We start from the raw sequence: 21,665 nt of genomic DNA on the forward strand, positions 1-21,665 counted from the left end.
CACACACACACACACACACACACACTAGTCATCAGGTTTTTATTCGTGTATGGCGATTTTAGCATATTTTTTCCCTCTGCCAATTTTTTTTTTCATTCTTAAAACAAATATGAGAAAAAAAGTTAAGGAACACAGGTGCAAAATGGCAAAAACTTGGTTATTGGCCCTTAGGAAGTGTGTAAAAGGCTTTAATAGTGAGGAGCCGTCCGCAACACACTACAGCAACACACGAGTAACACCAAGAAGCATGCTGTGTTGCCGTCTGGAAGGAGCGTTGCGTTGCGTGTCCGTGGTAGAAGAAAAGGTGTCTTCTAAGTGTATTGTTTGTGTTGTTTTTTGTTCGTGGTTTTGAGGGTGGTGGTGGTGGTGGTGGTAGTTAGGGGGGTTGGGGATGGGGGAGGGGGCTGTGGGGATGGGGGTGGGGGGCGGTGGTGATGGGGGTGATGGGCGGTAGGGATGGGGTGGGGGGCGGTGGAGTCGGGAAAGGAGATGGTGGTGGGAGCGGTGTGTTCCGTCTCTCTTTGATGTCCTGCTTGAAAAGATCTTGTGTGGCTGTCTTAACGTCTTCTTTCTCCAATATAAAAAGTCTTTGTAACATTTTTTATATATTTTTTTTCTCTTTTTTCTCTTTGGTAAATATATCTCGCTTCCTCCTCCATCTTCCTGTGATGAGTTTCTGCTAAAAATGGCGCAAAGAGTTATATATTTGCCAGAGACTTTTTATTATTTCCTTTTTGGGTGGGTGGCGATGGACAACGTGTGCAGTTAGATGAGAGAGAAGCCATTAGTTAAGGCTGCCTAGTTATGGGGCGGTTGTCCAAGGATGCTGTTTATCCCCCATGATGTTTGCTCTTCTTCCCCACACCCCCACTCTCCCTCTTAAGGCTTGCTGACTATCCTTTGTTTCTTATCCTTCTTCTTCCCCTTACACTCGACTTTGGTTCCTAAAAATGGCTTGACTATATTTCCCTTTCCTCTTCATTGCATCCTTCTGCTTCCCCTCATATTCGACCTTGGTTCCTAAAAATGACGACTATATTTCACTTTCCTCTTCATTGCTGGTCTTCGGGGTACCTTGGGCATATGTGTAAACCTGCCTTATATACCTTTCGTAATGAGTACCTCAGTGGATGCCGTATGCACCCACTATAAATTTCCACTTCATGACCTGTTATCTGGGCACCTGAGAATACCTTGATTGTCTTTCCTTTTCCCGCTCATTGGTGGTCGTCGGGCATCTCTTAATATGATTGTGGTGTAGAAAGTAAGATAATAGTTTGATTGTGGTGTAGAAAGTAAGATAATTTGTCCTTTGAGAGCATGCTGAACTACTTTCTGATGTTGATGAGACAAAAGGGAAACGGAATTGAGGTCACGGGAGGGTCTTGCTACACCCCCTCGCCTCCCGTATAGACCTCACCAGGAGTGGCTTATGTACGTTTCAGCAGCTGTCTACCTGTACACCTTCTTCCCATATATCTCCCTTCCCTCCTCCCTTCCCTCTATACTCTTCTTCCTTATTCGTTTCGTTTTAGGTACCTCAAAGGACTCCGTATGCACCTGGTATTCTCCCTTAATGGCCGGGTTTCAGGGCACCACTACGGCTTATATGGGGCGATGGCACTGCTGATAAACCCCGCCTGACCCTCGCCTTGGTGGTCCCGGGTGTGGGTGGCGGGGCTCGAGGCGTGGGTCAGGTGATGGGTCGGCGATAATTGTTGGTGCCGTGCTGGTGAAATACGATTATTGCCCCACAGCCATCAATTAAGCGCCGGCCGTGTGCTGATTAGCCTGGCAATAAGCTCTCATTACCTGCCGGCCTCCCTCAAGTCGCCATTGCGCTGCGTCCATTCTAATTAATCTCCTTGGAAGTGGTCAAACGAGGCCTATGTTTTGTGTGTGTGTGTGTGTGTGTGTGTGTGTGTTTGGGATATGGCCTCTTGAGTTATGTTGTAGTTGTTGGTGGTGGTATTATTATTATTACTCTTATTCTTACTGTTATTATTGTTTATTATCATCTTATTTATTACTTTTCATCATTACTACTACTACTACTACTATTACTACTACTACTATTATTATTCCAACCACGTCTCACGCCTCACTCTTTTCCTTGCAGAGAGCAGCGGGTCGCTCGAGAAGGTGCAGGACGCCCTCACAGACGGCAAGCTCAGCGACTCAGACAAAGGTGAGTCTTGTCCGTGTGCTTCTGTGTCTACCTGTTGGCACGGAGGTTCCCCTGGCCGCCCCGCCCCGCCCTTCCCTCTTCCCTCCCTTCCTTCCCCTGCGACTGAGATTAGCACTGAGGCCACGCGCAGCTATAGTGTATGCCCATCTCACTTTACCTTACTTTTACCCCTGCCGTCACCGTCTACATCCCCCGTCTGTCTCTGGTCAAACGGAAATGGAGACAGTATGAGAAAGCAATTATTTAAGATGTCAGTCCTGAAGAAAATATAAAGAAGACAGATGTTTTAGTTTAAGAAGAGTCGCATATCATTGAAAATTTAAAGATTTCAGTATCAATTTAAAAGGGGTAACATGCTGAATACTAATAGATGGAGGTGGAATACTAATGAACAAAAAGATAGTACGTCGAAAGATTTAATAATAGTCGATTTTCTTACGTCTTGGCAGCTCTGCAATAAACAAATAATGTCCGAAACTAAAAGAATGTGCACAAGAAACATTACTGAAAAGCACATAAGCAAGCAGAGAAAGTGAATTAATACGTATACAAGTAAACATCTGGCACACACATTTAGAGGACGGACGCATCTGAGCTCCCTCCCTCCCCTCCATCTCTTCCCTCCCCTCCAGAAAAAAACCAGCTATTTTTGCCTCAGTAATACACTTGCCGCTCTGAATGCTGCACAATTGTATGTAAACGCGGCCGCTTCTCCAGGATTTAGCTTCCGGGGCAGCCTTTTCAGGGGGGGCTTTTAGTATCTGGCTCGATTTTATTCATGACATGTCGTGCCTAAGTGGGGAGCTGCAGCGGTGCCGGAGGAGGGGCAGGCGTAGGGTGAGGCGGGGACGGTCCAGGGGCACCTCCAGCCCGGTATGGTGGCGACGCTTAGCAATGTGTGTTTCCTCTGCTCATGCTGGATATACAGATTTTTCTCTTGACATTTTGAATAAATTCCTCATTGTTGCTCTGAGCTTTGTGTCCATCCAGTGCATATTAAGGCTTCACGGTGCAGTTCACTTTTGTTATTATTATGTTTAGTGTTCTCGTCAGCATAGTTTTAAGGTTCTGCTTTATGTAGGTCAACGTATTATATTATATAAGTTCTTTTTCACTAATTTAAAAATCTCCCTTGCACTATATTATAATCTTTTTGCTGTCACTATGTTCCTAAGATTTCATATTTTTTTGCCTATGTACTTATAAGTTGTTTCATTTTCTGTGTTTTTTACTTTCCTATATTTATGTAATGCTTTCTTAGTTTGTTGCCGCCAGGGCCACGGGAAGGAAGCTTAGATTATATATATATATATATATATATATATATATATATATATATATATATATATATATATAGATATATATATATATCTATTATATCCTGTTTATCATTCCCCAGCCTTCCTTCCTGCCTTCCTTCCATCCCTGGCCCTGACGTCATGTCCTGAGCACGTGTTTGGATGTGTGTTTGTTTGTTTAATGCCCCAAATAACCCGCCGGAGGATGTTGCTTGTGCATTGCAAGCCAAGTTTAGTCCGTAGAACCAGTTTGTGTACTGCAGTATTTGTAATGTTTTTGTCTGCTTTTCTGTCTTGCCGCTGTTTTTACTGCATCGTGTTTTTTTTGTGTGTGTGTTTGTGTGTGCGTGGCACGTGATTCCTGTTGTCCACTTTTTCTTGGAAGAATTGTAGATGCGTTGAGTGATCCGTTACAGTGTGTGTGTGTGTGTGTGTGTGTGTGTGTGTGTGTGTGTGTGTCTGTGACCTTTTGTTTATGTATTTCATGTGCGTTTCCTCACACCATTTACGTTGAACATACTCCAGAATGTTAACGATGCCGGTTACTCTGATTTTAGACGCTCACCCGTGCACACACACACACACACACACACACACACACACACACACACACACACACACACACACACACACACACACACACACACACACACACACACACCTACCTACCTGGTTAGAGCGCTGCGCTGCCAAGCTTCACAGCCTTACGGCAGCGGTTCGTGCCCGCTCAGGCTGGTTTTTTTCCGTTGACTAGGAGTGGTTACTGTACCTCCTGGAGCAAGAGGGATGGGGTGTGTGGTGTGTGAGGTCCTGGCAGTACCCATAGATCGAACACAAAGAGCACTTGCTCATGTCAGGAGGGTGCCTGCTGGCGATTACGAGTCCAACACGTTATCAGGCCGTGGTGAATTACACACACACACACACACACACACACACACACACACACACACACACACACACACACACACACACACACACACACACACACACGTTGCGAGCTGGTCATCGATCTTGTCCTCACGTACATGAAACCAGAAACGAGACACAGACAGGTGCGGATAATGGACGCTAGCTAATTAACAGGTGTGCAGTCTGGCAGGTGGTGTGAATCTCGACCCACCTGATTAAGAGGATCCTCAAGATAACTGATTTCCAAGCTGAATTACTTTATACATTTTTTATTTGAAATTGTATCTCCTTTACAGCCATTTCTTTAAACATTCATAAAAAAATGAAAAGGTGTAGATGTGTTTTTCAATACGATTATTTTTTCTCCTTTTCATTTCGCTCAGGTTGTGTGGAAGAATGAATTGGTTTAAATGGAAGTGAGAAAAGTAATCCTATTCTTCGTAATGTGCTTCCCCTTGCTCGTATTGACAACTAACTCACACACACACACACACACAAAAAACACGACATTCCACCTTTAATTTCCCAAACACACACCAAAAGTAATATTCACAACCGCATTTCCTATCTATTTCTGTACCCATCTCCTATAACATTAGTAAACTCAACAACACTCTCCTTCCAAAATATGAATGTATCGTTACCCTGGACCTTTTAGACCATTACATGCTTCGCCTCACTATTATGTGTGCGTGAAAAGAGAGGCAGTCCATCGCGCGGCCTGGGTTGCATTTTGGTGTGGCTGAAAGTGGGTCGGTTCTTGCGATGAATTCTCGGCGTTATTCTTTAAGCTAAATGAATGGCCGACGAAGAGAGGTTGGTGGCCCCTGCTGCCTGCCATTGTAGTGAGAGAGAGAGAGAGAGAGAACTGAAGCCGTGAGAACTCTAATGATATATATCCTTTGGCAGGCGTGACACTAGGGAAGGCCTGGCTGGAAAATTATTATAGTTATGCCTGAGCTGGTTGTGGCGGTGGTGATGGTGGTGATGGCGGTGATGGCGGTGATAGCGGTGATTTCATGGTGGGTGGTGATGGTGACGATGACTGTAGGCTTGGTTTTGAGGAGGATGACGAAGGGAGATGAAGCAGATATTATTACGTGATGGGTTCAGGAGTTTATGTAGCGGTAAATGGGTTTGCTGTTTAGTGGATGCGTAGGTAAAAGGGAAGATGCAGTGATGGCGAAGGTAATGATGTGTGTTGAACGATGTTGAAGATAGAACTGGTGATGTCTCTAGTATTTAGTTTAAGGGAAGTCAAATCATGTTACTTTTTTTTTTGTTAAATCTTAGAAAATTTTATATGCCTTTTGGTATTTAGTGAAAGGGTTGTGCTAGAAAGGTTTTGGGAGGTAATGCACACACACACACACACACACACACACACACACACACACACACACACACACACACACACACACACACACACACACACACACACTCTCTCTCTCTCTCTCTCTCTCTCATTCATTCTCTTCATTCCTTTCAGACCCGGTGACACCTTCAGCCCATTATCTTTCCCTCCCTCCTCCCCCTCCTTCCTCCCTCACCTCTCCCTCTCTCCCTTACGCCCCTCCCTCCCTCTCTCCCTCCCTCCTTAACTCTCCCTCAGCCTGACGCCATCGTTTGCATATCGGAAGGAAGGGAGGGTATCCGGTTTAGGAGGAGGGCTGGGTTTTCCTCCTTTCCTCCTTCCTTTCCTCCTTCTTTCCCTTCCCTTCCGCGCCTTGAACCTTTCTCCTCCACTCCTCTATTTTTGTGTTCTCTCCCCTTTTCCTCTCTTTGTCACTGTCACCGAGTTCTTTTTTTTTTTACTTTGATTCGTTCTCTCTCGGTCTCTTTCTCTTTCGTCTTTTCTCTCTCTCTCTCTCTCTCTCTCTCTCTCTCTCTCTCTCTCTCTCTCTCTCTCTCTCTCTCTTCGTACCCAACTTCCTACCTACCTTCCTCGTACCTCTTACCATTCTCAATCACCTCAACCATTACCTTTAACATCCATTCATTGCAACATCTTCACCTGACACGAACCGATAAAGTCTACCTTTGAATTACTACCACACGCACCACCACCACCACCACCATAATTATTTCCATCATTAATTGTTACGATTATTACACCCATCATCCCTAGTCGTTCCATTCCTTATGCAAACTCCTAAATCGATTGCCGCCGCGTTATCCCCGTGATCCATCGGTACGCCGCCCCCTTTTAATTTCCTTATCGAAGCGCGTTTGTTTTCTCGTCCGTCCGCTGAAAAATGAACGGCCGCGCAGTTTCCAGCAGGCGCTCCTTCGGCTCCTGAGGTAAAATGTGGCCGCCTGTGAAAAATGACCCTCCGGAGGCAGGCGTGTGCGGCGCAGCGAAGAGGCAAGGGTGGATATGCGCACTCTGCTATGTAGGGCGGCTGCGGGAGGGTGGAAGAATGAGGGAGGGATAAGGGATGTATTGAAGTGGGGTGAGGAAAGGAAGAGGGAGGTAGTGTGGAGGGGGGCAGGGAGAAGGTGGAAGAGTAAGAAAAAGAAGAGGAAGGTACTGAAGGGGGGCAGCAAGTGGATGGAAAGGTAAGGGAAGGAAGAGGGAGGTTAGTGAAAGTGAAGGATTGAGATAGTGGAAGGATAAGGGAAAGGAGAGGGAGATAGTGTAGGGGAGGATCGAAAGGATGGATTGGTAAGGAAAGAAAGAGGAAGTTAGTCTAAGTGAAGCAGTGAGATAGTGGAAGGATAAGGTGAGAGGAGAGAGAGGTAGTGTAGGGGAGGATCGAGAGGGTGGATAGATAAGGGAAAATAGAGGAAGGTATAGTGGAGTTGTCAGCGAGAGAGTGGAAGGGTAAGGGAAGGAGGAGGTAGGCATATTAAAGTAGAGGGGCAGCGAGAGGATGGAAAGGTAAGGGAAGGAAAAGGAAGGTAGTGTAGAGGGACTAAGCACAGGAAAACAATGGTACAAGAGGTAAGGAGGAATGGAAAGAGTGCAGGGAAAGAAAGCGAGGCAGTAATCTATCGGGGAAAAACAGGACACAAAACAACAGCACCAGGAAGAGGAAAAGGAAGATGATGATAGTTGTTATAAGGATGAAGAAAGTAAGGAAAAAATAGAGGATGGATCAGGCAAGGAAAGCGAGGCAGTAATCTATCACGGAAAAAGATAGAACAAAAAACAACAGCACCAGGAAGCGAAGAGGAGAGGAAATAAGATGACGATAGTTGTTATAAGGAAGAAGAAAGTAAGGAAAAAATAGAGGGTGGATCAGGCAAAGAAAGCGAGGCAGTAATTTATCGGGGGGAAAAAATAGAATACAAAAACAACAACACCTGGAAGACGCGAAGAAAGGAGATGATGATAGTGTTTACAAGGAAGAAGAAAGTAAGGAAAAAATAGAGGATGGATTATATTTAACCGAGTATTTAGAAACGAGAAAGGTCAGAACGGGGAAAAAAATAGTTGGGGAATACGAAGGAGGAAATGGAAAGTTGCAAGAGAAGTGGGTTAGGAGAAGGAGGCAGAAGAAGGAGCATTGATAGGAGGAGGAGGAAGAGGCGGGAGAGAAGCAGGTGGCCGAATAACAAGCAGATGAGGATGAGGAGGAGGAGGAGGAGGAGGGAGACGGGGAAGAAACGGACTGCAGTTGAAGAAGAAAAATACCACACCAGGAAAAAAAATATGCAGTGAAAGTGATATGAGGGAAGCAATTTGTGGAGAAAAAGAGAACGTGGAGAGGATTAATAAAGGTGAGCAATCTTGGCTCCCCCCCTCCCCCCTTCCACTCCCCCCCCCCCACACACACACAAAAAGAGAGCAGGAAGTGGGGAAGGAGACGAGGAGCATAGGAGGAAAAGAATGATTAAGGACGAGAAGGAAGTGAAGGAAGGGGGAGAAAACGAAGGAGGAGGAGGAGGAGGAGGAAGAGGAGGCCAAGGACGAAGTAATAACAGCAGCTTATGAAATAGATTAAAAGGAGCACATGGAAATAAATACAAGAGTTTAAGGAAGATGTATTGAAGAAGTAAGAGAGAGGAAGAGAGAGAGAAAAAAGCAAGAGCAAAGAGGAAAAATGAGAAAAAAAGGTAGATAAGAGAGAGAGAGAGAGAGAGAGAGAGAGAGAGAGAGAGAGAGAGAGAGAGGGGTACAGTTGGCTTACTCTACTTTTTTCGTTGTTTTCCTTACCTGTTTTTGTGTCTACCTGAGAAACTAGTGATTAGAGAGAGAGAGAGAGAGAGAGAGAGAGAGAGAGTTCTTACCTGTACCGGAAATTTTAAATACCTGGTCATCTTTTCCGCCACGAGAGGGGGTCTTTATATCCATCCTGCGCAGGTATTGTCTTATTTTGGGAGCACCTCAATCCATTTTACTCTCATCTTATTATTCGCTTCATTCTACCAACGTATTGTATAGTTAATCCTCTTTGCTGTATTATCCCTGTGCTCTTCTTTAATTCAAGTTTCTCTTACCTTTTCATACATCTGTTTCAGGTTTCGCAGACTGAAAAGTTTCAAAGCGCATTGCAGCTTAAAACGGAAAGTGCGCGAAATTGTGAAATGGAAAGGATACGTAGGAATAAGAGTCGTAATGATTGGTGATATTGTTTTAATGGGGTGTAGTAATAGGGTGGAAGAAGAACGACAGGAATAGCAATAACAGGAATAGCAGAAAAAAAATGGAAAAGGAACAGGAATGGCAGTAACAGGGAGGGATAACAGTTGTATTGGGTGATAATAGAGCTTTAACGGGGTGCTGTAACAGGGAGCAATAACAATAACAGGAAATATCAGTAACAAGAATGGGAAATGAAATAACAGGAATAGGATTAGTAGTAAGGGTTTTAATGATCGATATATGGTTTTAATTGTGAACATAGACTGATAGGAAGAACATTAACCAAAAGAACAGTAACAGGGAGAGGAATAGGAACAACAATAGCAGTAAGAGGGAGAAATAATAGTTGCAATGATCGGCAATATAGCTTTGACGAGAAGGAAGGGGGGTTAACCAATTCCGTGGGTGCGGCAGAACGTATTAAGTCACCCCCAAGTATATCCAGAACCAAATAGAAAACGAGGAAAATATGCGGACGAACGAGGAGGTGGAAATACCGCGAGAAACGAGGAAAAAGGGGAAAAAAAGCAAAGGTTCGTGGAAGTGTTGGCGATGGTGACACTGAACCCAACAATGTGCCACCTAAAAATACCCTGATGAGTGGGAGACAAAAAAAGAAAGTTCCTGGAAATGTTTGGAGCAATATATAGATTTAAATAGAAAAGTGAAAAATAGAACTGTCGTGAATTAATAAGGCAACCAATGGCAGGACGTGAACAGGGAAACAAAAAATAGAAAAATGACAGACTGGAAATGAAGTAGGAAAAATAAAAGGCAGAAAAATGAAAGCATGCAAAACGTATACATAGATTTTAGCTTGAAATTAAAAAAAAAGTTATTAAATAAAGAAATCAATGGCAAGTAATGCATTGAGAAACAAAAATAGTAAAATGCAAGCTTACTCTTATGTCAGAAAATGAAGTAGGAAAAAAAATGGAAACAATGAATCATAAACAGAAGGAGTGTACCAAGTCAAGCCACTTCACACAATCTGTAAAATGACGTCACTTTCCTTGTGTTCCGATGACGCAATACCTCATCAGCTGCTTCTCCTCCTCCTTCTCCTCCTCCTCCACCTCCTCCTCCTCCTCCTCCTCCCCCCCCCCTCTTCCTTCCTCCCTTCATTCTTCTTCACTCCTTAACCTTTCCTCCTTCTCCTCCTCCTCCTCCTCCTTCCTCCCTTCATTCTTCTTCACCCCTTAACCTTTCTTCATTCACTCCCCACTTAGCTCCTCCTGCCTCTGAATCAATCTTCCTCCTCCTCCTCCTCCTCCTCCTTCTCCTCTTTGGCTTTACTTGTTTCTCCATTATTATCATTCTCCATCTCCCCTACACTCTATTCCCTCTCACTTTTTTTTTTCTTTCCATTCTTCTTCTCTATTTTCTTCCTTCATCAATCTTCATTCAACTTATCCATTATCCCTTTTAGCTCTTATTATCTATTCTTCATCATTCATCGTTCTGTGCCATCAAATTTCACCCTTCTTCATCTTCATTTTCTTCTTATTCCTCTTTTTCTATTATCTTCCTTCATCTCCATCCATTTTCTTTATGCATTTTTCTCCCTCCTCCACACACACTTCCTCATTCTTTATTGACAACCCTCCTCCTCCTCCTCCCATCTTATCCATTCCCCTCTCTTCCTCATTTTCCTCTCCTTTTTACCCTTCTGCCTTTCCTCCATATTTCAGATCTTCCTCAAGGATATCCACTTTCTCTCTCTCTCTCTCTCTCTCTCTCTCTCTCTCTCTCTCTCTCTCTCTCTCTCTCTCTCTCTCTCTCTCTCTCTCTCTCTCTCTCTCTCTCTCTCTCTCTCTCTCTCTCTCTCTCTCTCTCTCTCTCTCTCTCTCTCTCTCTCTCTCTCTCTCCTTTTTTACCTTCCGTCTTCTTCCCTTCTTCCCTCCTCTATCGCTGTACTTATTTATTTTCGTTCCCTTCTTTCCGGGTTTCATTTTTCTCTTCTCTTCCTCCTTCCATTATCTCGTTATTTATTTCCTCCTTCCCACCTTCCCTGGTCATCACTTTTTATTCCTCTTCTTCTTTATCTTCCTCCTTTTTATTTTATTTTCCCCTCCTTCCTACTTTCCAACATTCGCCTCCTCCTCCTCCTCCTCCTCCTCTTCCTTCTCTTGCTCCACCTGCTTCTGCCTGTCTCCCTCCATTTATCAACTTGCCTATTCCTCTTCCTCTTTCCTCTTCGATTAAATAATGACGTCATTCGACCGTTTCTAACCTCATGTTTGCATCTATCAGTAAACACCACTACCACCACCTCCATCAACACCACCATCACCATCACCACCACCACCACCACCATCACCACCACCACTACCATCACCACCACCACCATCACCACCGCCGCCACCTCCACTCTCTCTCTCTCTCTCTCTCTCTCTCTCTCTCTCTCTCTCTCTCTCTCTCTCTCTCTCTCTCTCTCTCTCTCTCTCTCTCTCTCTCTCTCTCTCTCTCTCTCTCTCTCTCTCTCTCTCTCTCTCTCTCTCTCTCTCTCTCTCCTTTATCTTTCGAAAATTATATATCTTAAGTTTTTGGTCATATGTTGCAATGATCCTTGTTGTTCGTCCTTGGAGAGGTGGAGGAGGAGGAGGAGGAAGAAGAGGAGTAGAAGGAGGAGGAGGAACAGGTGTGAAAGAAAGGTGGAGGAGGAGAAAATGGCGTGGGAATGTGGGTACCTGCGCGTGAGAAATGGTCTTGTGAGAGTATCGATGTTTGTTGTTTATCGTTGTTTTTGTTGCTCTGTATTGGGCCGAGTTTCTCCGACATAGAGAGCACAGTCTTCTAAGTGGAGGCCTTACTCAGCTTCCTAGTAGAGTACCTGATTCCCAGAAGAAATTAGGAGGACATTGTTAAGTGGGGGAAGAAACTGTGGAGAGGAAATCATGAACAGGTGAAGGAGGAAAAATTGGTTAGCAGCAGTTGGAGAAGGAGGAGGAGGAGGAGGAGGAGGAGGGAAAGATATTGTGTCGATGGTAAAGATGGCAATGAGATAGAAACCAGTCGAAGAAGAAGAGAAGTAAGGCGGAGAAAGGGGGTGCGAGGTGAGAGGGAAGAAAGAAGTGTGTGTTAATGATGGGGAAGAAGAGAGTGCAAGACGGTAGGGAAGAATGAAGTGTTTGTTATTGGGAAGTTTGTTATGGCGTCACTAGCAACACGTTCCCACAAATTGTTTACCTCTTAACTTGTCGAATCTCATCTTGTCAACCAGTCTTCACCACCCAGCAACCTCATTACACTACATTCTCTATACGCAAATACCTTCATACCTTACCTCACCACACCTTTCCATAACCTTACTCCACACTCCTCAGCACACCTTTATTTTACACCTGCCAATCACGACACGTCCATATGGCATGAGAGGCTTGTATTCACCCGGTCTGTTTTCACGGCATACTCATTATTGTCGCACTAATATTGACATCACACATTCACTGACATCGGGTCTTTTTACCTCCATCATACCATTCAAACATATTACAAGACACTTTGCTTTCTCACATCAGCTATTTATAAAGGCCAAAGAGGGGGTCAGTCAGGTTATAATGAGTAATTCTTTAGGTTCACGGTACAGACGAAGGGTCAAACTACCACCAGGGTCATGAAACCACTACTGGAAATGCCCACAACTCCTACGAAAGCCTTGTCAAATAGGTGATCTTGGGTGATGAAATATTTAGTAATACGACCCTCAGTTGGTATTATAAGACACTCGCTACTCACATCAGCGATTTCTAGAGGCCAAAGAGGAGGTCTGTCGGGTTCTAATGATTGTTTCTTCATGTTCATGGTACAGAAGAAGGGTCAAATTACCACCAGGGTCATGAAACTACTACTGGAAATGCCCACAACTCCTACGAAAGCCTTGTCAAATATGTGTTCTTGGGCGACGAAATGTTTAGTAATACTCCCTATAGTACAACACACGTAACAACACAACACAAAACCGTTCCTATGCCATGAAAGGTTTTTACTCCATCGTTTATTTTCCCAACATATTCATTCTTGTTGCACTGTTCCTGACACCACACACACGTTCCCTCTCACGTCGTATCCTCTCGCCTCCATCACACCCTTAAAACACGGTGCAACACAAGCGCAAAACACGTAACACACCACAACACAATGCCGCATGCAGTACACAGCCACGCCGCACCTCCTCCATAATTCATGTCTTCACGCTCACACTAACACCCCCCACACACTCTTATACCTACACTCAACCCCCCCTCTCACCCCACTTACCACCCGACCCCCCCTCCCACCACCCACACTCAGGCTCACGTTCACTCACATTCAGTCTTATTTTCTTTGATGTATAAATCCATGCGCGGCAACCACCACATTTTTCTCTGCCTGTTCATATACATTAAGGCTCGTATGTCAATATTGAGAGGAGGAGGAAGAGGAGGAGGAAGAGGAAGAAGCGGAAGGGGTGGGTGGTATATATCCGTTGCCCTCCTCTCTCTTCCTCCTTCCTTTCCTCCCATCCACCTTTTCTCTCCCCACTCCTCTCCTCTCTTCTTCCTTCCCTCCCCTACACCCCCGTTTATCCCTACTCTTCTCCCTTATTCCTTATTTCCCTCCACTTCTTCCCCTTTTATTCCCACTCCTCTTCCTTCCTCTTTCCTTCCCTCCCGTTTATCCCTTCCTCTCCCCACTCCTCTCCCTCCACTCCACCCCCTTTTATCCCCACTCCTTTCCCTTCCCTGTTCCCTCCCTCCCCGCCATTGGTCTTGAACCCCCGCCGGAGTCGACCCCTCTCCCCCCTTCTCCCCCTCCCTTAAGCGACAGGGCGCAAGGAAGTCGGTGTTTCTTCCTCAAGGTCTCCCTCCCGCGGCGTCTTTCCGGCCTTGGGTCTGTCTCACGGTTTATCAGTGGCGGGAGAGCGCATAAGTCACTCCCTGGGACGGGCAGTGTAGCTCTCCGCGGCATGACATCTTAACTAACGCATAGACCTGTCTGCTGCGAGGAGAGGCTGCTGGGGGAGGAGCCATGTTGGGACTCTCTCGAGCCTCTTGTTTGACCGCATGATTTTTTTTTTATAGGTGCCTTTTGGTGTGTGAATAATCGCCGTTTGTCCCTCGCTCGCATCCGCCGTCAGGAGCGTGCCCGGCTTGGAGGCAGTTTGTGGCCGCTCCGAGACGATTCAGTCCAGCCACTCACCCACCCTCCCGCCGCACGAACACTAACGCATAATTCACCTTGAAGGGCACGGTTTAAATCCCCTTGAGGCTAAATTCTGAGTGAGTGAGAGGAAGTGACGCAGATGTTTCACGTGAGATGCGAGGAAGCAGCCATTCAGTTCTTCTCTCTTAACTCTTCCCGTGCTTCCCGCCTCTCCCGCGTTCACTCACTACTCAGAAATTGGTCATGCGATACTAACCCGTAGATTCCGTGTGGTAGTCCTGACTGACGCTCTGGTCCGTTCCTTCAACCGCAGACGATTCCGATTCTTCCGTCATCTTCCTCGAAACTTACGGCGTTGACCCTCGACTCCTGAGGAACGACGGCGCTGAAGAAGACGACGAGGCGGCCACCAAGCAGAACTCTTGTCCTGATAGCGACTCTTCTTCCTTATGCTTACCGGCAGCTTTTGCTCTTGAACCTAACTCCGAGTCTCTATATTCCGAGCGAAGCAACGACGGCAGCTGTACCGATCAAGGCTCACAGACCGACTCCTCAACTGATACGTTAGTCCTTGACGGTCCTCTTTCGTTGGGAGATATAACGACCTCAAGTGATCCTGTTGTGTTACTCGAGGCAAAGACGCAGGAGGACGTCGAACAAACTAAAATCAAAATAAAACCAATTCAGAACAAGACGGAGGAAGCTCGAAGTGCCTCTGAAGACTCTCCAGAAGACCTCAACGACTTCGACTCGTCTTTCCAGAGGCAGAGTGACGAGGAGGTGAGCTCAAGAACAAGTTCATTTTTTTCAAACTTCGAAGAAAAGTTGGAACAAGCAGAGCGTCAGTTCCCCAACTTACAAGCCGAAGATCTGCTTGTTGAGGAAAGGGAGAGAAGGGAAAATTTTATTTCTAGCCCTCAATTGGCATGCGAAGGAGCGACTGAAGTAGTAGTGTCCTCTACTGAGGAGAAGAGGGTTGACGAGACTTTAATAAAGACCTCCTGCATCAGAAAACTGGAGCCCAAGATGGGACAGTACTACTCAAGCGTATCGGGAGCCGGAGCGTCGAAGGGCGGGGATGTCTCTGGCTCTTTACCATCCTCGCCTCGGTCCTCGGAAGGGTGGCGCATATCCATGGCTTCCACCGCTACCGTCGGCTCCTCTGCTACAGCTGGTTCAGATGATACAGTAGCAAAGGACATGTCAGAGCTTTCTTCAGTCAACTCTTGTCTTTCTGATCTTGACGAGACGCAGACGGACGGGAAGGTTCCTCCTGCAGTGGCTCCAGCGGCCCCTGACCCTGACGCCACGGCAAAGGCACCGCCAGTCCCACAGAGAAAGAAGCAGACGAGTATCAAAGACGCAATAGATGAGCTGGAGAGCATTGAACAGGCTGCGCAAACACTCTTGTTGAAACGACAGTGCTCCAGTGAGGACGAGAGACTTACTCCCGTGCCAAGCAAAGACTCATCCGTATCCATGCCACCCAGCGGTCCCTCGACGAAACTTAATGACAAAATGAGTCCCCAAACCAGAAAGAAAGTGACCCCCAGTCCTCCACCACCTCCACGCTTTGCTGACGACCCTCCTGTACCTCCGGAAGGGGACGCGATATCAGAGAAGCTTGAGCAAAGCCTATCTTCCCTTGAGACTTCTCTCCAGGAGGTGGACAAGGAGATGTTGGGTCGGCAGGAGACTGCCGTTGCTGGAGGAAGCTCGTCTCCGAGGCTGCCACGAGCCGATCAGGTCAACGATGCAAAAGCTGAAGTAAAGCCGCCGTTGCCGCCAAACCTGGGCGTCCAGCAACCCAAGTTGGAGGTGAAGCGGAGGCTGTGGACAAAGTCAAAGGAGACTCAACCGTACATTTCTCGTGAGTCTTATAACGAAGAAGAGATTATAAAGGAGCTAGAAAGACTGCGGCGTAGCTTCCAGGAGAACGACCTCAACGACTTTCTGGACAACCTTGACAACACAGCCATTGAGTACGACATTGAAGAAGCCTTTCTTACACAACTGCTGCAAGATATCAGCGAGGATGTGGAAGCCTTGCCGGAAGGGTTAACAGAAAAGATTGTAGTAAGGGTTGACTATGAAGCGACGACAGACACCTCGTCGGAGGCTAGCAGTGAAGAAGTCGCACGAGAGGGCCACGGCTCTCCTTCAGCCTCCAGTAAGCTGGAAAAAGTAAAAGAGAAGATCACGGAGAGGATCAGGAAGCGAAAGGCAAGTAAAAGCAGTGACAGTGGGAGTTCTGATGCTCCCTCTGTGGTCAAGGATGACGACACCAAGAGTGAGTCCTCAGTGGTGGAGAATCAGCACATCACGCCCCAGACTGAGTCCTCAACTCCATCGCAGCCCCTCGAGCACGAAAGCTCTGCCTTGATAATTACACCAGACGTGGCCAAGGCCGAAGATACAAAGAAAGGTTTCAACATTGCAGAGTTCTTCAAGAAGGGTTCACCGAAATACCTAAGGAAGAAGTACAAAGAAAGAAAGAATCGTAAGTCTGACCTGATAACTACGTCCGAAAGTGAGAGTGAAGACCCAGAAGCCTGCAAGAAAGATTCCAACGGGTCCGTGCTAAAGAAAAACTACGAAAATCAGTCAAGTCTAAAGGGAAGCCATCGGTCCCTTAACGGCGCTCAGGACACAAAGAAAGAAGTCCGATTTGATCTTGATTCTGATGCTCGTGACAAAGACGTGGACAGCTCACCTGGGAAAATCACGGGAAGTAGTGCCTCAAAACAACCTTCATCTGGCGAGGCTCTCACAAGGCACGTGGTTCTGTCCAGCCAGAGAGTAGTGACCTGCGAACCGCAGCAACAAGAGACTGTTGTACTGAAGGAGTCGCAGGAAATCGTGCAGGTGCAGACGGTGCCTCCTGAACATCCTTCCTACGCCCTGCCAGTTGTCGTCGAGGACATCAATAGCCGAGCAGAGTCTATCCTCCCGAAGTTACCAGAACGAGTGAAGCCTCCCAGAAGAAAAAAGATGATACCAACGCCTGTACAGGAAATAAGTAACCAGTCGGCAGACCAGGACTCGGGCAGCAGGTCAAGAAAGGTGGCCGACGCCAGGGCCGAATTCCTGAAAAGCATGGCTCCGGGGAAGGAGTCGGCGCCCACTCTTCTCCCCTGTGAAGAGTTTAATGTTTCAAAGACTTCGTCTACAGCGGTCGAGATGAAAAAATCCACTGAAACAACAGAAGATATACCAGATTCCACATTACAGAGTTTCAATCAGCAGCTGCAGCCTACACAGCAATTTGGGGAGTCGGCAGTCACCGATACTGACAGTGTTTCATCGCCGCCACGTCCCCCCTTCCCCAAGCCATCGGAAGAGATAGCTCCAGAGTCATTGATGCAGGAGGACGCCTCGGTGACTGCAACGATCCAGTCCACATCAGTAGCAAGTGACTCAAATGTCTCCTCCCAGGAGGAGGTATTGGTTGCCCCCATTCCCGTGACTTCCGTAGCCTCGATATCCATAGCATCGCCTGAGCCCACCAAGGTAGTGCAGCCCCCGAGAACCCTGCCTCTGCCCGTGATTCAGGAGAGCATGCACGAGGACCAGATTTCTCTATTGACCCCCAGCGAGCCAACCACCGTCTCCAGCAGTTACGGAGATACCACGCCTGCCACGCCCCCATTTGAGGACAACCTTCCTTCACTTTACGATAATGTTAACCCTTTCAAGGCAATGTTGGAACAAGAAAAGATGATGGAAGATATTATTTCCGCCCAGGCCACAGCGCCCACCTGCCAGGCCACAGCGCCCACATACCAGGCCACAGCGCCCACATGCCAGGCCACAGCGCCCACCTGCCAGACAGAAAACAAAACAGAGGTTACGACAGAGATAATTGAACAAAATGCACAACCTATCGCTAAAAACTTGAATCTCAGTCTCTCGCAGGCAGCTCGCAAGAGCCCTGAAGCAGAGAAGTTTGAGATTGTTGATATTGACTCCTTAGCAGCGATAACCGCAGAAATGTTCAAGTTTGCTGAAGAAATGGAGAAGGAAGTCCCAAAGAAAACTTCCAGACCGCCGCACAGGATAAACACTGGTGCGCGGAGACGAGCCGCAGCCCGCGACATGGGCACACACACACCACAGAGAAGAGTGGAGACAAGGGAGGTTGGTACCGAGCCCTATACCACACCAGTGAGGAGGAGAGAGATGAGCACCACCATCGGCATACAAACTGAGACGAGCTCCGTACGTACATACCACGAGGCAGCCTCCCAGACTGACACAGAGTACGAAACTGACCTCGAGACTGAGTCGGAAATAGAAGATAACCAGAACAAAAAGTATGACGCCAGTAAATGGACGTTTGGGCCCGTCAGGGAGCAAACCCTTCCCCTGGCGTCGCCGCAGGAGCCTCAGCTGCAGCATCTGCACAAACAGCAGCAGAGGCTGATCCAAGAATTGCAAAAACAAACCGTGATGCAACCGAATAAGGAAAAAGAAAAACCTGAAGCTCCACCAAGGCATTATCAGGACAAGATGCCGCTAAAGGTTGTGGCAGAGCTGAAGAATATATTGGCAGACCTCGAGCACCCCAAGCCCGCACCGAGCAGAGCAGTGGTTCAGCCCCCGCGCTGGGACGATCAGCTGTTGTGGCCGCACGGTAGGTTAGCTAACAGTGTTACTAACAACCCTTCCCTGGAGTCTAGCAAGACCCTCCACGCTAATACCCTGTCCACCCAGACAAACGCTTCGCACCTGCCTGCCGTGCCTCCTGGCTCCCCTACTGAACCCAGCAGCCAGCTTAATACTTCCCTTAATCATGTCATGCAATCACCTGACCTTACCCATGAAACTGCTACATTCCCTGAATCTGAAACGAGCGCAAGTTTAGATAGGCAGGCGTTATGTTCAGTCTCCACAGATGGCCTGGCAACCGGCACTGGGAAGGCGGGCTTGCCGGGTGCCAGGGTGGTGGGCGGCAGAGATGACAGACAGCAGACAAGAGCTGAGGCTCCCGGCCCACCTGCTGCCCCGGCACGTAACCCTCAAACACTACTCCACTACGAGAGCCAAAATAAGCAGGTGAAAGGTAACGAGGCCGCCGCCAGTAGGTCAGCAGGCAGCATATATAAGATCAGAGCAAATGTTTACCCATCCTTCGCCCCAGTCATCAAAGTCCCTACTGGAAAGCCTCCCGTCCCGCGGCCAGCCCTGAGGAGGCTTTCCGCCGACAGTCAGGCCGCAGAGGAAGGCTACCAGAGTGACCCGGGGGGCCGGCGCTCCAACGGCCGCCACAGGCCACCTCCGATGAAAACGAAACTCCCATACCAAATATCAGAAGACCGAGGCTACGTCACCGACACGGAGGTGGCGTTCAAGAAGGCGGAGGCGGCCGAGAAGACGCTACGCAGCACCTGGACACCCATAGGCCAGCTGCCTCCCCTGGAGCCCCCCCAAGCCCCCCCTGTGCTGTCCCCAGGCGCCTTGGACCAGGGTAAGGGAAGTGTGCAACTAACCCCCCCGGCCCCCGCCGCCACCCCTGTAGCTGCTCCCCCCTCCACAACTCCTCCTCATTCTCCCGCACAGTCTCCTCCTCCTCCATCTCCTCCTGTTCTTCCTTCTTCTCCTTCATCTCATTCTCCTACACATTCTCCTTCTCTTACTCCTCATTCTCCCACAGAATATCCTCTTCCTCCTCCACCTCCTCCATCTCATTCTGCCACTCCTTCTCCTTCTCCTCCTCCTCTTGTTCCTCCTCATTCTTCTGCAGAATCTCCTTCTCCTCCTCCTCTGCCTCCTCATTCTCCCGCAGAATCACTTCTTCCTCCACACTCTCCATCATCGCATTCTCCCACGCACTCTTCTCCTCCTCAGTCTCCCAAACAGTGTCCTCCTCCCCCTTCCCATTCTCCCAAACAGTCTCCTCCTCCTCCTCCTCCTCCTCCTCATTCTCTTCCTCCTTCTCATTCTCCTCCTCCTGCTCCTCATTCTCCCAAACAGTCTCCCCCTCCTCCTAATCTTTCTCCTCCTCCTCCTCCTCCTTCCCTTTCTCCCGCGCAGTCTCCTCCTCCTCCTCCTTCTCATCCTCCCAAACAATCTTCTCCTCCTCCTTCCCATTCTCCCCAACCTCCTCATTCTCCCCAACCTCCTCATTCTCCCCACCCTCCTCATTCTCCCCACCCTCCTCATTCTCCCCACCCTCCTCATTCTCCCCAATCTCCTCATTCTCCCCACCCTCCTCATTCTCCCCAACCTCCTCATTCTCCCCACCCTCCTCATTCTCCCCATCCTCCTCATTCTCCCCACCCTCCTCATTCTCCCCAATCTCCTCATTCTCCCCAACCTCCTCATTCTCCCCAACCTCCTCATTCTCCCTACCCTACTCATTCTCCCCAACCTACTCATTCTCCCCACCCTCCTCATTCTCCCCACTCTCCACATTCTCCCCACCCTCCTCATTCTCCCCAACCTCCTCCTTCTCCCCATCCTCCTCATTCTCCCCAACCTCCTCCTTCTCCCCATCCTCCTCATTCTCCCCAACCTCCTCATTCTCCCCATCCTCCTCATTCTCCCCAACCTCCTCCTTCTCCCCATCCTCCTCATTCTCCCCAACCTCCTCATTCTCCCCAACCTCCTCATTCTTCCCATCCTCCTCATTCTCCCCAACCTCCTCATTCCCCCCACCCTCCACCTTCTCCCCAACCTACTACTCCCCATCCTCCTCATTCTCCCCAACCTCCTCCTTCTCCCCATCCTCCTCATTCTCCCCAACCTCATCATTCTCCCCAACCTCCTCCTTCTCCCCATCCTCCTCATTCTCCCCAACCTCCTCATTCTCCCCAACCTCCTCCTTCTCCCCATCCTCCTCATTCTCCCCAACCTCATCATTCTCCCCAACCTCCTCCTTCTCCCCATCCTCCTCATTCTCCCCAACCTCCTCATTCTCCCCAACCTCTTCATTCTCCCCACCCTCCTCATTCTCCCCACCCTCCTCATTCTCCCCACCCTCCTCATTCTCCCCAACCTCCTCATTCTCCCCATCCTCCTCATTCTCCCCACACTCCTCATTCTCCCCACCCTTCTCATTCTCCCCATCCTCCTCATTCTCCCCAACCTCCTCATTCTCCCCAACCTCCTCATTCTCCCCAGCCTCCTCATTCTCCCCAACCTCCTCATTCTCCCCAACCTCCTCATTCTCCCCAGCCTCCTCAATCTCCCCAACCTCCTCATTCTCCCCAGCCTCCTCAATCTCTCCAGTCTCCTCATTTTCCCCACCCTCCTCATTCTCCCCAATCTCCTCATTCTCCCTTAAAATCTCCTCCTCCTCCTCTTCCTCATTCTCCCACCCCGACTAATACTACTTCTCCCTCTCAGTCTCCTCCTCCTTTGCCTCATTCTCCTCCTCCTCCTCCTCATTCTCCTCCCCCACATTCTCCCACACAGCCTGCTAACTCTTCTCTTCCTCCACCTCATTCTCCCACACAGTTTTCTCCCCCTCCTCTTCCTCCTCTTCCTTCTCACTCTCCGGTACAGTCTCCTCCTCCTCCTCCTATTCGTCCTC

At 48.2% G+C, this 21,665-nt stretch overlaps 2 protein-coding genes across 18 annotated transcripts in view; one reads left to right on the top strand and one right to left on the bottom strand.

The window, feature by feature from the left end:
* The window catches only part of LOC127003784 (titin-like), a 326,729-nt gene that overhangs the window by 230,018 nt on the left and 75,046 nt on the right, over positions 1-21,665 (top strand). For all 13 annotated transcript variants that reach the window (XM_050870823.1, XM_050870821.1, XM_050870822.1 and 10 more), the window contains 2 exons: positions 2,120-2,188; positions 14,445-18,764. In XM_050870823.1, coding sequence (XP_050726780.1) covers positions 2,120-2,188; positions 14,445-18,764 — 4,389 coding nt within the window. The remainder of the gene's footprint in view (positions 1-2,119; positions 2,189-14,444; positions 18,765-21,665) is intronic.
* On the bottom strand, positions 19,613-21,581 carry LOC127003787 (trichohyalin-like). Of its 5 annotated transcripts, none has more exons than XM_050870829.1 (2): positions 21,273-21,581; positions 19,613-21,236 (listed from the first exon to the last, which is right to left on the bottom strand). In XM_050870829.1, exons 1-2 carry the CDS (start codon positions 21,404-21,406, stop codon positions 19,943-19,945), a joined length of 1,428 nt encoding a protein of 475 aa, XP_050726786.1. In that variant the 5' UTR covers positions 21,407-21,581; the 3' UTR covers positions 19,613-19,942. The 5 variants fall into 5 exon arrangements, with proteins under 5 accessions (XP_050726786.1, XP_050726789.1, XP_050726787.1 ...); XM_050870832.1 differs by having other exon boundaries at positions 19,613-20,930; positions 21,003-21,581; XM_050870830.1 differs by having other exon boundaries at positions 19,613-20,948; positions 21,003-21,581.

This window comes from Eriocheir sinensis, chromosome 26 (genome assembly GCF_024679095.1).
Source record: "Eriocheir sinensis breed Jianghai 21 chromosome 26, ASM2467909v1, whole genome shotgun sequence".
In the NCBI taxonomy this organism is placed as follows: Eukaryota; Metazoa; Arthropoda; class Malacostraca; order Decapoda; family Varunidae; genus Eriocheir; species Eriocheir sinensis.

Bases quoted from the DNA above. Each gene is read 5' to 3' on its own strand.
- LOC127003787 (XM_050870829.1), bottom strand. From the start codon at position 21,406: ATGAGGAGATTGGGGAGAATGAGGAGGGTGGGGAAAATGAGGAGACTG. The intron at 21,237-21,272 runs GTTGGGGAGAAT...GAGAATGAGGAG, and splicing joins AGGTTGGGGAGAATGAGGAG to GTTGGGGAGAATGAGGAGGT.